The following is a 13,901-nucleotide window of genomic DNA, read 5'->3' on the forward strand; positions in this document are numbered from 1 at the left end:
GGGGTCAAGTGGGCATGTAGTAGGGCGGCTGCACGTGAGAAGCTTGGACACAGTTTTCAGTGGGAGGGGAAAAAGAGGAAAATGAAGCTGTAGGGCTTGAGATGGTTGGACTAGAAGGAGCTTGTTGTAGTGAATGTTCAAGAGTGGCCAGTTGAGTAAACTGTTTGCTTATGGCTGCCACTTTGTCAGTGAAGAATGCTGACAAATGCTGGATAAATCATAATACTTGGTTCGAGGAAATGTTGCTTGAGACTACAAGTTTGTAATTGACAAAAATTTGAATTCTAATGTTTTTTAACCTGTCAAGGCTATTTTAAAAAACATTAACCACTTGTTTAACTCATTAGTATACCAACCTCTTCCCATTGCCTTGAGTGATGTCCTTAATGTCACGTTGCGGCAGGAGGAGGTTGAACCCAAAATGCAGAACCCAGAACGACTTGAGGCAGGAGAGGTTGTAAGAAAATAAATTCCTTTTATTAAGGGGGAGGAGCAAAATCCAAAAAGCACGAAGGACCTGGGAAACTCGAGGAGGACAAAAACAATGCTGACAACATCAGTGGACCGACAAACACTGAGAGACACAGACGGGGTTGTATACACAGGGCTGGGTGATAGGAGATGAGGAGCAGGTGCCTGGGGAATTGGGCACAGGTGAAACTAATGAACTGAGGGAAGAAGCAGAAATGAGCAGGGGAGAAAACCATATCTAAATCCTAAACCAAAGCTACTAAAATAACCTGAACTTTAAACACTGTAGAACAAAAACTAAAGATAAATAAACTAATGATAAGTGAAGTGACTAAAGGGAAACCTGAAGAAGCTGGGGACCAAAAGGGGGGCACAGAAGTTTAGGGGACACGTGAGGGGAACCAGGAGGGGCTGGGGACCACAGGGACACAGAACATCCTGTTCGTGTTCTTTGAGCTTTGCTGCTGATGAATCCTTGATTAATCAAACGGAGTCCAAACTTTAAAGAGAGGTGTAATAACTCAGACCAGTCAGGTGATAAATGTGTTTTATTTAAGTTCTCAGGAATTTGTCTTACCAACATTTTTAAAGCACTCAACTTTGGATTCTAAATTACAGTCTAGTGCTTGAAATTTTCATTATTTTTCCAGTGACAGAAGTAATAAATTAGGTCATTTTTCTAAAGGAAAAACTCACTTCAGGACTTTTTAATAAATGTCTCTAACTTCAAAAGCACCTCTCTGAGAAGTCAAGCAGGCCCAACTCAGACCAGAAGAGGCTGAACTGAAAATGTTAATTCATCACGTTGTGTCCCAAACAACGCTGTGGGCTACGGAAATGCAATATTCATATCACAGAAAGTTATGTTCTTCTTGTGTCTGTTACTGTTCCATCCTTGAATATTATTTTCAGGAAAGACGTGTCACCTTCCTGAAATCTAAAATCTTCAATTCAGACTATTTCTAATGTTGTTTCCCAGCAAAAGTCATCTTAACACTAGAACTACTTTGGTCATTTTGCAATTTGCATAAAAAATTACTTTAGAAACAATTTTATTTGTTTTATAAACTGCCCAGTGTTCCCAATCCAGATGTTGGGTTGACTGCCAGTGATTTTGTTTGGTTTCCCTGGGCAAGATGAAAATAGAACACCAAGATTGGGACATTTTACAATCAAAGAGCATCTCCAGCATTTGATCAGTCTTTCTCTTCCTCATAATTGTGTTATTTTTTTTTATCTTTTATAACTGTCTGTTTGTCTATTAATAAAATACGTATAAAGGAAAAGAAATATAATGTTTTTATTACACGTATTTTATTAATAGACAAATTAATATTTTATTAATAGACAAACAAATTGTGCAGAAATAAGACCATAGAAATGGCATTAGAGAGACTGATCATATGGAGTTGGAGTGTAGGGAATACAGTCGGTAAAGACTCAGGACCAGGTCTTGAGTTAAAATCTGAATAATTGTTAATGTGAGAGTTTGGAGCTGTACATTTGAAGAAATAATAATATAATAAAAAATAATAATACTGGAATAATTTCTATGGTTATTTAGTAGAGAGCTGGAGTTGGTTAAAGTCATCTAAGAGAATGAGTTTTGCAGTCAGGGTCCAACAAGGCACTGAAAGCTGTTAAAAAGTATAATGCGTCTGAAATAAACTTCAGTAGTTGTTTCAAAAAAAGTGAGTATCCAATGAAATGAAGTTTAGCTTGTTTAGACTGTTGTTTACTGTTCTGGGCCTTATCAAAAGTGGTATTGAGGCTTCACACACACCCAGAAGCTCAAACATTAAAATTTTGAAGCGTTTTAGAAATCCCTTTGGTGCCCTCCAGTGGTATCATTAGGAATTATAACAGTGGATTGGGCATTATTAAGGCCTCTTTGGTGTGTTCTTACTGTGTGTTTCTAATTCCATTTTTGGTTCTTTTTAAAACGCAGGAAAGGTTTCTCTTTACCTTGCTAACGTTTCATTTGCCGACTGCAAAACATCCTCAGTCAGTCGGCCTGCCATTCTTTCAGTCAGGAGGGAATAAACAAAGGTGCATTCATTACCTGCTTGATTCTACTGGGAGTAATAAACAGATATACCATTATAACTCACTTAAAGAGCAAGTCACCCCCAAATCAACTTTTTTTGCTGATAAACTAAATAAAGAAGTGTCTAATCGTGCTGCAGACACGTGTAGTCAATTATTTGGCACTTCGGTGCATCTTAGTTAAAAGTGAAATATTCTGCCTAAAACTGTCAGTGCTGCGCCGTTGTCAGGTAAAAACTCTGCACTGTATTTGAATTTAAATCTGCCACAGCTATTGGCTAAGAGGTATGCTATGATATAAACTGGTACATTATGATGTCACAATGCTGTTGTGAGCCTGTGTGTGTGTATTTGTTAGCGGCTCCGCTCTCTTGGTCTGCCAGGTAACAGCATTTGTTGCATTTTTCAAACATGAAGTGGGAGTGGAGTTAGACTCTGGTAGGGGGTGACTTGCTCTTTAAAGTGCTAGTAAAATGGTCAGATCGCTTTATTGGCTGGAGAAACAAATGTATTGCAAAAGAGCAGTGTTTACTGCCTGACGCATGGCCACATGGAAGAGTGTTCTTCTAAACATGGGATGGGCGCTTAAATTATTCATGTTGGTTTTTGGTGTTAATATTATTTATGAATTAAATTAACGAGTATCCGTTAATTTATATGGAGCCATAAGTTTACAAATGATAGGCAAAAAATAAAAGATAATCGTTGGAAAAAATATTGTATATAAAAACATGCAGGGATCATTAAGAGCCTGACTATGGGGTCGCTTTGAGGACGATTTCAGTTGCATCCCGCGCGGTTCTTTGACGCGGTATCTCTATTGATTTCTCGGAGTCGATTATTCAGCCTTGAAGTTTTTCCGCGCAACTACTCACGCCTAAGTTGTTTACAAGTGTTTTGGCTAAACATGGCAGTTTAGAGTCCGTGATAGCTAAAGCTCAAAGGCTGTAAAAACAATTTTAACGAGTTATTTAAATTTTTTTACATCTATCGATGACCTTGATTTTTATCTCGTCGTTGGTTCAGTTTTAATTTGCTTTTAACTCGATTGACGCTAAAGCTAGTTAGCTGGCTAACGTCTTCATAGGAAACAATGACGACTCCTGCAGCTAGTATTAGCTGCCTTACTGCAAAAGGACTGGATATAAGTTTGGCTGCCCTGCAGCGACAAGATCCTTACATTAATAACATTGTTGACGTGGCCAGCCAAGTTGCTCTGTATACTTATAACAACAGGACAAATGAGTGGGTAAGTCAGAAAATATTTTCTTCTACTAGTAAAAGATGCCATATGCTAGCTTAGCTTTGCTTCAACTGGCAGGCGCGTTTTGTCATTACACACTAACAACAGGGAGTAAGTTCATGTTAAAAAACTGTTTGCGAATGCTAAACTAAATAAAAACGCTGACGTGTGTTATAAGTGATCTACAATAGTGCATTGTATTTTATACACGGAAAAGGTTATGGTCTTAGTCGTGGAAAATAATCTGACTCATACTTTTGAGTTTTGTTTGTTCTCCAGACTGCGATGATGGAACATTTAAACTTATACCACTTTAGAGAAATATTACCGCTCTTGTAGTAAATGTATTATTTATAAACGGATGGTAAATGTGGAAAAATGGAAGAGAGAACCCAACACGTTCCTTGTTTTTCTTTAGGAGAAGACAGAAGTGGAAGGCACCCTTTTTATCTACACAAGGTAACGTTTTTACGTTTAAAACTACGTGATTTTTACAGTAATAAGTAAACTAATGATTCTACCACCATACTTACTGCTGGGATTAGGATTTATTTGTTGTAATCCTATTCTGCCATTTATTCTCTTTTCCCTTTGGTAAGATTTGTGTTTACTTGGTCGATAGAGTACCTTTAAGAAATGTAAGTTTTGTAACACTTAGTGGTGCAGTGTAAAGACATAATATCAGAGATATGGGTATATATACATATGGTTTGCCATGATAATCCTATGTTTGTTCATTATATCTGATGGTACTGGGTTTTTTTCTGCTGCATCCTCCTCGCCTTACAGACTTGCATCTCCCAGGCATGGATTCACCATCATGAATCGACTCAGCATGGAGAATCTAACAGAGCCCATCACAAAAGATTTAGACTTCCAGCTCCAGGACCCTTTTCTGCTTTACCGCAATGCACGCTGTAAGGCCTAATGCACACAAATACATGTTTACATAGTTTTGATGCACCTTACTAACACATACCTTAGAGTATTTCCAAGTTGTGTGTATTTCTTAATTATTTTAGACCTTGTGAATGCACATACATGTTTATTATAGCCTTTCATTCCTCTAAATGAGCAGAATTTCTACTATATGTGTGTTTCTTTCTATTTTCATTTTCTATACATGTATTTATTCATGCTTACTGTATTCCAAAAATGGTTTTAATTCAGTATTATCATACGAGCTAGAAGAAGGCCTATTTCTAATTCAAATAAAATTTTAATTGGAAAACAATTAATCACAGAAAGAAATTAAATTTGAATTAGATATAGTTTTAGTAAGCTCACCAGATTTAAATTTTAAAGGATGAACTGAAATGAAGATACTTTTGTTTTGTTTTAAAAGCTAACAGAATTTCACCTCAACTACTCATAAAGGTTCGATCATCATTTTCTTTGTTTTGAAGGATTTTTATAAAACAATTTCACAGACAAAAAAACACCACTTGTAATTTCTGTCATATTATGGATGTGGTTGACAGGTGGATCAGTGGTATAATTGCCTTTTTTTTTTAAATGCTTCTTGCTTTTTAAATTGCTTTCAAACTACTGCTCAGATTGCTGGTGTAAGTTGTCAGAAGTGAGAGCATTTCCACGTCACAATGACATTTCTTTTCTACTGTAAGAAAGTCTTATGAAACTTTCAGAAAGGGTAGTTAGTCAGATCATCTGAGTGGGAGCTCCATGTAAGGAGCTAAGCCGGGACATTTTAGTAAATTTTATCAGCCTGACTTTCCTTGAGACCCACATTAGGCGCCCTCTCACACAATCACATTTCCAAGTGTGCCTGTGGGAAAAGAGTCTGACAGCACTACAAAAGCAGCCAGCAGAGATTAGATAAACCACGACCGTCACTGATAATCTGAACACCCTCTGACGCTGAAGTCGCTGACACACACAGATTTCCCCTGCCAACTTCTCTATCTCAGACTCTCCATCAGACCAAGTAAAAGGCAGGTGGAAACAGATCGCTTACACCTTGCTTTGATCCCAGTACCGTTTTCACCTGTTCCAAAGGTTCACAATGCTAATTAAATGATATTTGTGATGGTTTTTACCTCTGGTCAGAGCATTAGTAATGAGCAGGAATGTTTAGCGTGAGGCTGAGTCATTTGTCATGGGAAGGAAAGAAATTGGAAAACCACTCAAAACCAGTAATCACAGCTTGGCTGATTGCAGTTTCCTCTGTTTAAATGGAAGCATTACCAGAAGTTATGAGTTAATAAGGAGGTTTAGAGCAAGCCTAATGGTAGCTCCAGCTGATTTGAAATATGATTGTAAAACTCCAAAAGGAGATGTGAATAATTGTTGCAATCAGGCTGATTTTTATCTCTGTAGCTGCTGGGATTTAGCAGGATTGTTAATTTTTTTAAGACCGGACCTTTCACTAACAAGAAACAGGACCTCAATGGCTCTAAGATGCATTCAAAGCCTCCATTCTAGTAAAGTAAAAGAGCAAATACTGAACTTTTGAAAGCTTCTGTTACCATAAATGTGTTTTCATTGGCTGTGTTCTGAGCTGTAATAAGCTGGCGAGGCTGCCAGTCCCAGTGCACTGTGACCTGTTGGCGGAGGGGTCGTGGAATCTTATCACTACACAAACATGCAGCCCTCAGAACTGCTGTTACTTCCTGGAATGGCAGTTGGCACAAAGTGGCACTCCATGCTATAAATAAGCAGTAGAGATATACCACAGAACAGATGAAAACGCGTGGAAGAGAAATGCAGACTTTTTATTTTTTCTGTCCTCAGGAGCCCAAGGCTTTTAACATTCCCTTCTCTAAGCACTCAGTCTTGTTGCAGTCGCCCAGTTTAGACGGTTAGTCTCCCCAACTTCACATGCTAGTGCTTTATGGATTTATTTCTCTTTTAGATGCAGCTCCTGAATGCATTTCATTGCCTAAAATGTTGCACAGTGTTTCTGACAGGTCTTACCTCCAGGTCGGATAAACGTATATCCCAGGTCTCTCTCGGACACCAGCAGGCCTTTGTATCTGACTTCCGGTTCCTCCTCCAGCCTCTCATGTTTAAGTTTCCTCTCAAACAGGCCTCTCAGCATCGTCCCTCTGAGGTCAAAAAAAAGTGCTGCTGATTGTTTTATTTGGTCTCTCCACAGTTTGCTTTTGAATATATCTTGAAGCTGTTCTGCCTTTGAATGAAAATGTTCACAAAAATAGGTTTGACTGTCCGAATAGTTGAGTGTCACAGCAGCTGAGTTTCCTCTTCTTTAGACCTAGACTAGTGTGGCAAAAGACGCCTGCAGTTAAGCCTCAGGCAGGAGATATGGAGATGTCACAGTCTTGTCTTTGCTGCGAGTCTGGACGTCTCTGTTTTTGAAGGTGGTGATGGCTCTTCTCAGACTACACGAGCTTCACCTACCTCTGGTCCCATTGGTTAAACCTTGCTTAGAGTTCAGATTGGCAAGCACAATGTAAATGCATCTAAATCACATGGATGCAGGTTCCAACAGCAATGGTTAACACGTTTATGTAGAGCAGTCACAGTCTCCGCTGGATCGATCTCCTCCCAGAGAGTTTAGGTTGTGAGGCTCTGGCAGACGTCACTGGAGCTGGGATCTAAGGAGTTTTCCATTTTGTTCAAACTATACAAAAAAGGCAGTCATTTGGGATTAATTCACGTTTGTGAAGTCCTCACCGTTCTTTGTTGCAGTCCTGAACTGAAATCGTCCCGCTGAAGTTTTTCTTCCACTTCCCAGTCAAGTTCTCGTCTTCAGACTTGCTGTTTTAATTTCCCTCTGCCTCTCTTTTCACTGTCCAGAGACCCGACTGGAGCTCCCCCTCTTTTCTCATCTGTCCAGTTTTTGGTGGTGCTCTTGGTTGTAGTCTTCCTCTTGCCAGTTTCACTCTTTCTCTACCTCCTTCGGGCTGAAATAGCAACTTTCTACAAGTCAGGAGTAAGGATAGCCAAGCCAGTAGTGTTTGCATTTGGCACAGTGGTAAGCTATCAAAACACCTCACGTGTTTTATCTCATCTTCTTTACTCTCGTCTTCTGTTTCCCTCTGTGTGTCTGAAAAGGAATAGGTCAAACAAATTGTCTTGTGTCTAAAATGTCAGAGATGTTCATCCGGTCTCTTACCCGTCACATCAGTTCAACATTTTCCCTTCATTAGTTAAGCTCGGTCTGTACAATATTAGCTGACAGCGGAAGAGCTCTGGGAACTACATGTTCCTATTTTGATGGACTCTATAATTCCCCCTCTCTAACACACCTCGCTTCTTTCAATCCGTCTTTCTCGTTTTTCCTCAATTTTCCAGCTGTCTGACCTGGGCTTGGCGTGCTCCTCGTTCAGTGTCTGTCAAACCGTTTCATCCCCAGTGAACACTAAGTGGCTCTGGCTCCACCAGTCAGTCTCCTCTGCAGCTACTTGGGCTGATTTTCCCAGGCTCAGCGTAGCTCTGTGTGTGTGTGTGTGTGTGCGTGCGTGCATGTGTGCGTGTGTGTGTGTGTGTGTGTGTGTGTGTGTGTGTGTGTGTGTGTGTGTGTGTGTCTGCCCACCCGTTGCCCCCTCTGTCTGTTCCCTTCATCCAGATTGACCTCAGGGTCTGTTGGTTCGGGACAGCTTGTTTGTCGGTACGATAACTAAATCTACCTCACAGGGTAGTCCTTAGCTCTGCCCCACGATAGCCCACCAACAGGGTTTAGATGGTAAAATGTTACCCCACATTTTTTTACAAATGTGTTTGTCTTCAAAAGTTACCCTTCTTATATTTTGATGCTCGTAATTTCTTCTTCTTTTCTGCGGTTCTGGAGAATCGCCAGCACGTTCATGTCTTCTGCTTCATGCTACAATTGCAGATTGTCACTTTTCCAACGTGTCACTTTATTAAAGTTTCACTTGACCTTGGATTCATATTTTTATCCAACTTCATGTTTTGTCGACTTCTCGTTTGTCTTTTTTCTTTCTCAGTGATTCTGTCAAACTAGTGGCACCTATCTCAGCGTGCTTCTGAGAAAAGGCCAGATTTATAAAAATAAAATGTTTAAGTTACTAAGTTTTACTTTAAGCTTGTGAAGAGACCCAGTTAGTGCCGTAGTCTTCCGCTTGTGCTGACCATGTTTACGCAGCTCTAGAGGCTCTCGGGGCCCATGTGTCACGGATGGCCCCGCTGGCTTCTGTTCCCGTTGACTTGGCTGGGAAATGACTCATTTTAAACTCCTTGTTGTGTCTCTTCTGTTGTCATAGTAACAAAATGGAGCTATTGTGTGTCTGCTCATTTATTTGATTGTGAGGGTACGGCAAGTCAGCATGCTCATTTTCTTGTCTGCTGACCTTACTGTTAAGTACGTCTCCGGACTGGAGAGGCTGTTTTACGAACTTAATTTTGTTTTTGTGTTTCCTGCATTTGTCTGCATTATTTTTTATTATCTGTGCTTTCTCTCCTAGTGGTTATCCATGGGATTTGGTTCTATGATAAGCAGGACTGTCGGCGCATTGCTCAGAGAATGGAGATGTAAGTTCGTAAAAACTGTGGAATGATGTATTTACAAAAGAAAAATCCTATTTTAATGTGTGGCCATATTTCTGTACCAGAACTAGTTTATTATAGGAAACATGTTAGGTTTATTTTGAACTCTGAAGCTTAGAGACGAGAAGTCCAAGCATCACATTTGTAACACATTTATTTTAAAACGGTGATGGATTCTTTGTCCAGTTTGACTCATCAGGAGCAGGTCCTCGCTCAGTCTCAAGGCGGTTGGTTGTCTCCTGGAGGGGCAGGAGGAGGAGGAGTTGTTGGTGGAGGAGGAAGAGGAAGCAATCAGGCAAAGGGAGTGGACATCATCCAGATGCTGACCATTGCACGCTCAGAGTACGACAAAGTATGGGACAATGAAGTCGTTTTGACTCCTAAGATACAGATTTTGTTGTCTAAAAATGTTTTTATGTCTCTTTATTTTCTGATAAGTCCACCTCGGAGCCGAAGGAGATCGGTGGCAGCAGTGTTTTGAGTGGAAACCCTAATCTGATCAAACCAATACCAGTTAAGCCCAACACTCAGGTACAGCTTACAACCCCTGTTGCTGCTAATTTAACCTTTCTGTTTGTTATCTCATACCCTCTTGTTTCTTCTCATCCAGAACAGCGAGGCTACGGAGCCCAGGACTCTCTCCTTAGCCACACTGTTTGGCTCCCAGCATCACCACTCACCTAAATCCGACCCCGCCCCTCCTGTGACTGCACCTACATCCACAGGAAAGGTGGCGCGCCCACCTGTAGCCCGCACACTGACCTACGACGATGCTGTAAACTCTGGCAGGAATGCGACCTCGTCTTCAACAAATGCTGCCGTCCCTGGGAGCTCAGAGGGAGGAGTCATGCCGTTGGTTGGGGAAGAGAGTGGAAGAGTTATAGGTCCGCCGCAGATTCCCACCGTCGCTCATCAGAACCAGCATCAACACTGTCCAGCCATCGCAAAGCTCATGCAGGGACAGAGGGGAGCTGCAGGTGTTGGTGGCGTTCTCCACACCGTGCCAGAGTCCCCAGAGATGCCAGAGTCCCCAGAGAACCGTCTGTGTGACAACGGGGTGCCGCTTGAACATCACCTCCACCATCACCATCCGTACCACCACCATCATCACGAGCCCCAGTCCTATCCCCATCAGCACCAGCCAGACCCAATTAAAAGACTTTTGCAAACGCAGCCCGCCCCTCTGCTTGCCACCTCCTCCCATTGTTGCTCCAACACACGTCCTCATCTACAACAGAGCCCTCTTCTCTCCTCTCAGCCTGGAACGGTGGAGTCTGTAGCATGTTCAAATCTCCAAGCACAACAAAACCATCAGGTTTTATTCAGCCTCGCTAAATGTCAGACAGAAACACAGAGCCAGACATCTGCAGTGGGAACAGGTGTGAATCTTATTTTAGTATTCTCTGTCTAGTTTTTCTTTGTGTGCCCTAAAACAAACTCCCCTAATGCTCTTTCACCAGGTCCGTCCCCTCAGATGCAAGGTGTGGTGTCGCCTCACGAGCTCCTCCAAAAGCTCCAGTTGGTCCAGCAGGAACAGAACCTGCCCTCTCACGATCTTCACCGGCCCTTCCCAGCACTGGCACCTCATTTCCAGGGGTCCAGTCAGGAACGGGAAGCAGCCTCTTTAGGGCAGATACCACCCACACCATCAACTGGTCAAAAGGCTGCCCTGCAGTTTCAGGTAAGATGCCCCGCATGCAGACAGAAGTGGTGATGCAGCCCAGCACAGCAGACGTTTAACAAACCTTCAACATGTTTTTGTGACTGGATGCACTCTAATGCATTGTTACTTTTTAACTGTCAGTCTGTTGTTATAACAATTCTTTTTACCTTCATGCTGCCAACAGTAAACACCAGAGACCGGTTTGGTTGTGATAAGTGTCTTTGTGTGTGCAGGTCATCTCTCCTCAGCGGATACCTGCCACAGTGGCCCCCACTATGCTCCTCTCTCCCAGTGTGTTCGCCCAGACAAAGTCTAGTGGCGGCTTTCCAGCCATCTCTGCAGAGAGCTGCCCCGCACCTGCAGCCCGGTCCAGACCCCTGTTGCAGGAGGAAAGAGCCCTTTCTAAAAGCCAGCTTCAGGCAGCACTGCTTCATCTGATCCAGGTAGGAACTGTTGCTGACCAACTTTGTATCCGTGGCTGAATATTCTAGTCATCACACATCATTTTTGACAGCAGACATAAAAATGCAGGGCTAAGTTGCTCGCTTGCTATGTTTCAGACTGACGGCTCATTCCTGGACTCCATCTATGAAGCATACGTCAGCCGCTTTGCAAACGGCTCCAGCAGCAAGTACTGATGACTCGTCACACCCGCCCCCTGCCCAAAGTCTTACTCTGACAGTTTAACACTTCCTCCTGCAAATCACACACTTTGCATCTCCTCTGCGCTGTGTGGACAGTGAGTCTGACTCGGATCACTTCAAGCCACTCTTTATGTGCAAAACACACAAAAATGAACCGGTATCAGAAACGTTTTACATATCAAAATTAGATTAACAGCAAGCTGCACGCATTTTTCAGCTCATGTGTAGCAAGATTTGTACTTCCTGTCTTAAAGGAGTTTATTTTTTTCGCACCAGCCAGCTTACTGAGCTCTGAAACAACAACAGGTTTTAAGACATTTAAAATGTGATTTGAAGTATTTTACATTTTTATAATTCCTTCATTGGGGATCTTTATTTTGGAATGCTGTCACCTTAAATGTCTTCATTTTGCAAGCAAAAAATTAGCACGCTGAGGATGAGCAACTCTCCAGAAAAATATATTTTTTCATAGTTAATTTTTGCAAATGGGATTTTTGTTTTTCAGTGCACTTTGTAACTCAGCAAGTTTGACTCTTGTTCATCCAATTTTAATTGCTAGAAGATAAAAACATGAAAGAAATGCAATCAAACTTGAAAATGACAGGAAACTGTTAAACTGCACTACCTCACAGGAAGCTAAATCTGGTTTTATGGCCATATTCATTAAATCTATTTATCATTGCTCAAACGTTTTTAAACACACTTAAATACCACTCGTTTATTTTTTATTTTTTTGTTATTCACTGGGATTTTTTCATGTTACAGATTCAAGAAGGGTAAAAAACAAATTCATACAAATTACAGGAACTCTGCTTTAAAAAGCAGGTAACTACAAGAGTATTTGGTGTTCTCAGTGATCAGACAGAACACTTAGACTGAAGGGACTCTTCAGAGCACTGTTAAAACTAAACGCTCACTACAAACTCACATTTTTTCACTCTGAGCCTCAGCGTGTCGTTCTGCAGCTCAGCAGCAGTGGTCTGCATTTGCTTTTAAACTTGTACTTATCCAGTCTAAACAGTAGCAGTCAGGCTAAAGCAGAAGATGTTTATCAAAAAGATTATTTTTGTACTGTGGAAGGAAAACATGAACCTAATTCTCCAAATGCAAACAGCCAGCATGTTGCAGCAGAATATAAAGCCACAATTTTAATGAAACGCCATGATTTAGCAAGTTATGTGTTTATATTTTCGATTGTTGTGACAATGTTGTTTTACATGAATGATAATCTAATTGTCATTAGAATATAAATTGAATTGTTTCCACAGAAGGTCCTTCTTGTCTGGAATGTTTACTGTTAAACTGAAATAAATATTTTCATTGGCTAATAAACGTTCCACTCCAGTTTCAGGTTTTTCTGTTGGGATGAGTCGGTTTTATGATTATTATTCTTTAGTACAGATGGAGCCACAAGTTACACTAATCACTAAAACGGTGCTCCCGTTATTGCTTTAATGTCACTTAATTGCCCCGTTTTAAAGCGATCAATAGTAATGTCCACAGTGATTAATCAGCGGTTTTTACACACCGCCAACCAAGTGTTAGTTTCTCCTGTGGTAAACTGCTCTCTGTGTTTATCAGGAGGAGTGTTGACCTTATCGTGTGAATGATTGTAATCTTGGACAGATTTAACAAAACAGTCTCCTTAAAAGGCCCAATTAGGTTGCTTTTGTGAGTCACATGACCCCATGCTGCAAATATTGACCTAATATTCTATAAAGAGCACAGGATCTAAACATCTCAAGTCAGAGGCACCGTGCCGTGTTTATGTGCCTGACTTTTAAGCTAGCAAATAGACAAAATGGAAAGGCTAGTGTTTTTATTTTTAATTATTATTTTTGATGGAACTCCAAGAAATAAATGTAATAATTAACATGACATGTCCCATGTTTAAGTTTCTTTTTGTCTCTCGTCTCGTCTTCCTCCGCTTATCCGGGTCCGGGTCGCGGGGGCAGCATCCCAACTAGGGAGCTCCAGACCGTCCTCTCCCCGGCCTTGTCCACCAGCTCCTCCGGCAGGACCCCAAGGCGTTCCCGGACCAGATTGGAGATGTAACCTCTCCAACGTGTCTTGGGTCGACCCGGGGGGCCTCCTGCCGGCAGGACATGCCCGAAACACCTCCCCAGGGAGGCGTCCAGGAGGCATCCTGAACAGATGCCCAAACCACCTCAACTGGCTCCTTTCAATCCGGAGGAGCAGCGGTTCTACTCCGAGTCCCTCCCGAATGTCCAAGCTCCTCACCCAATCGCTAAGGCTGAGCCCGGCCACCCTACGGAGGAAACTCATTTTGGCCGCTTGTATCCGCGATCTCGTTCTTTCGGTCATTACCCAAAGCTCATGACCATAG

The 13,901-nt window shown here is 41.7% G+C and overlaps 2 protein-coding genes across 22 annotated transcripts in view; one reads left to right on the plus strand and one right to left on the minus strand.

Annotated features, from left to right (window-relative positions):
• Positions 1-8,181, minus strand: part of cacna1c (calcium channel, voltage-dependent, L type, alpha 1C subunit) — a 231,613-nt gene extending 223,432 nt beyond the window's left edge. For 18 of the 20 annotated variants that reach the window (XM_070548957.1, XM_070548967.1, XM_070548955.1 and 15 more), the window contains exon 1: positions 6,695-8,181. In XM_070548957.1, coding sequence (XP_070405058.1) covers positions 6,695-6,818 — 124 coding nt within the window. In that variant the 5' untranslated portion in view covers positions 6,819-8,181. The remainder of the gene's footprint in view (positions 1-6,694) is intronic. The other 2 variants (XM_070548924.1, XM_070548927.1) reach the window with 2 other exon arrangements.
• On the plus strand, positions 2,788-12,898 carry dcp1b (decapping mRNA 1B). Of its 2 annotated transcripts, none has more exons than XM_015958974.3 (10): positions 2,788-3,766; positions 4,179-4,219; positions 4,550-4,677; positions 9,166-9,232; positions 9,434-9,599; positions 9,686-9,778; positions 9,858-10,626; positions 10,708-10,928; positions 11,144-11,353; positions 11,471-12,898. In XM_015958974.3, exons 1-10 carry the CDS (start codon positions 3,611-3,613, stop codon positions 11,546-11,548), a joined length of 1,929 nt encoding a protein of 642 aa, XP_015814460.3. In that variant the 5' UTR covers positions 2,788-3,610; the 3' UTR covers positions 11,549-12,898. The 2 variants fall into 2 exon arrangements, with proteins under 2 accessions (XP_015814460.3, XP_015814467.3); XM_015958981.3 differs by having other exon boundaries at positions 9,686-9,760.
• The last annotated feature ends 1,003 nt before the right edge of the window (positions 12,899-13,901 follow it).

This window comes from Nothobranchius furzeri, chromosome 1 (genome assembly GCF_043380555.1).
Source record: "Nothobranchius furzeri strain GRZ-AD chromosome 1, NfurGRZ-RIMD1, whole genome shotgun sequence".
Taxonomy (NCBI): Eukaryota; Metazoa; Chordata; class Actinopteri; order Cyprinodontiformes; family Nothobranchiidae; genus Nothobranchius; species Nothobranchius furzeri.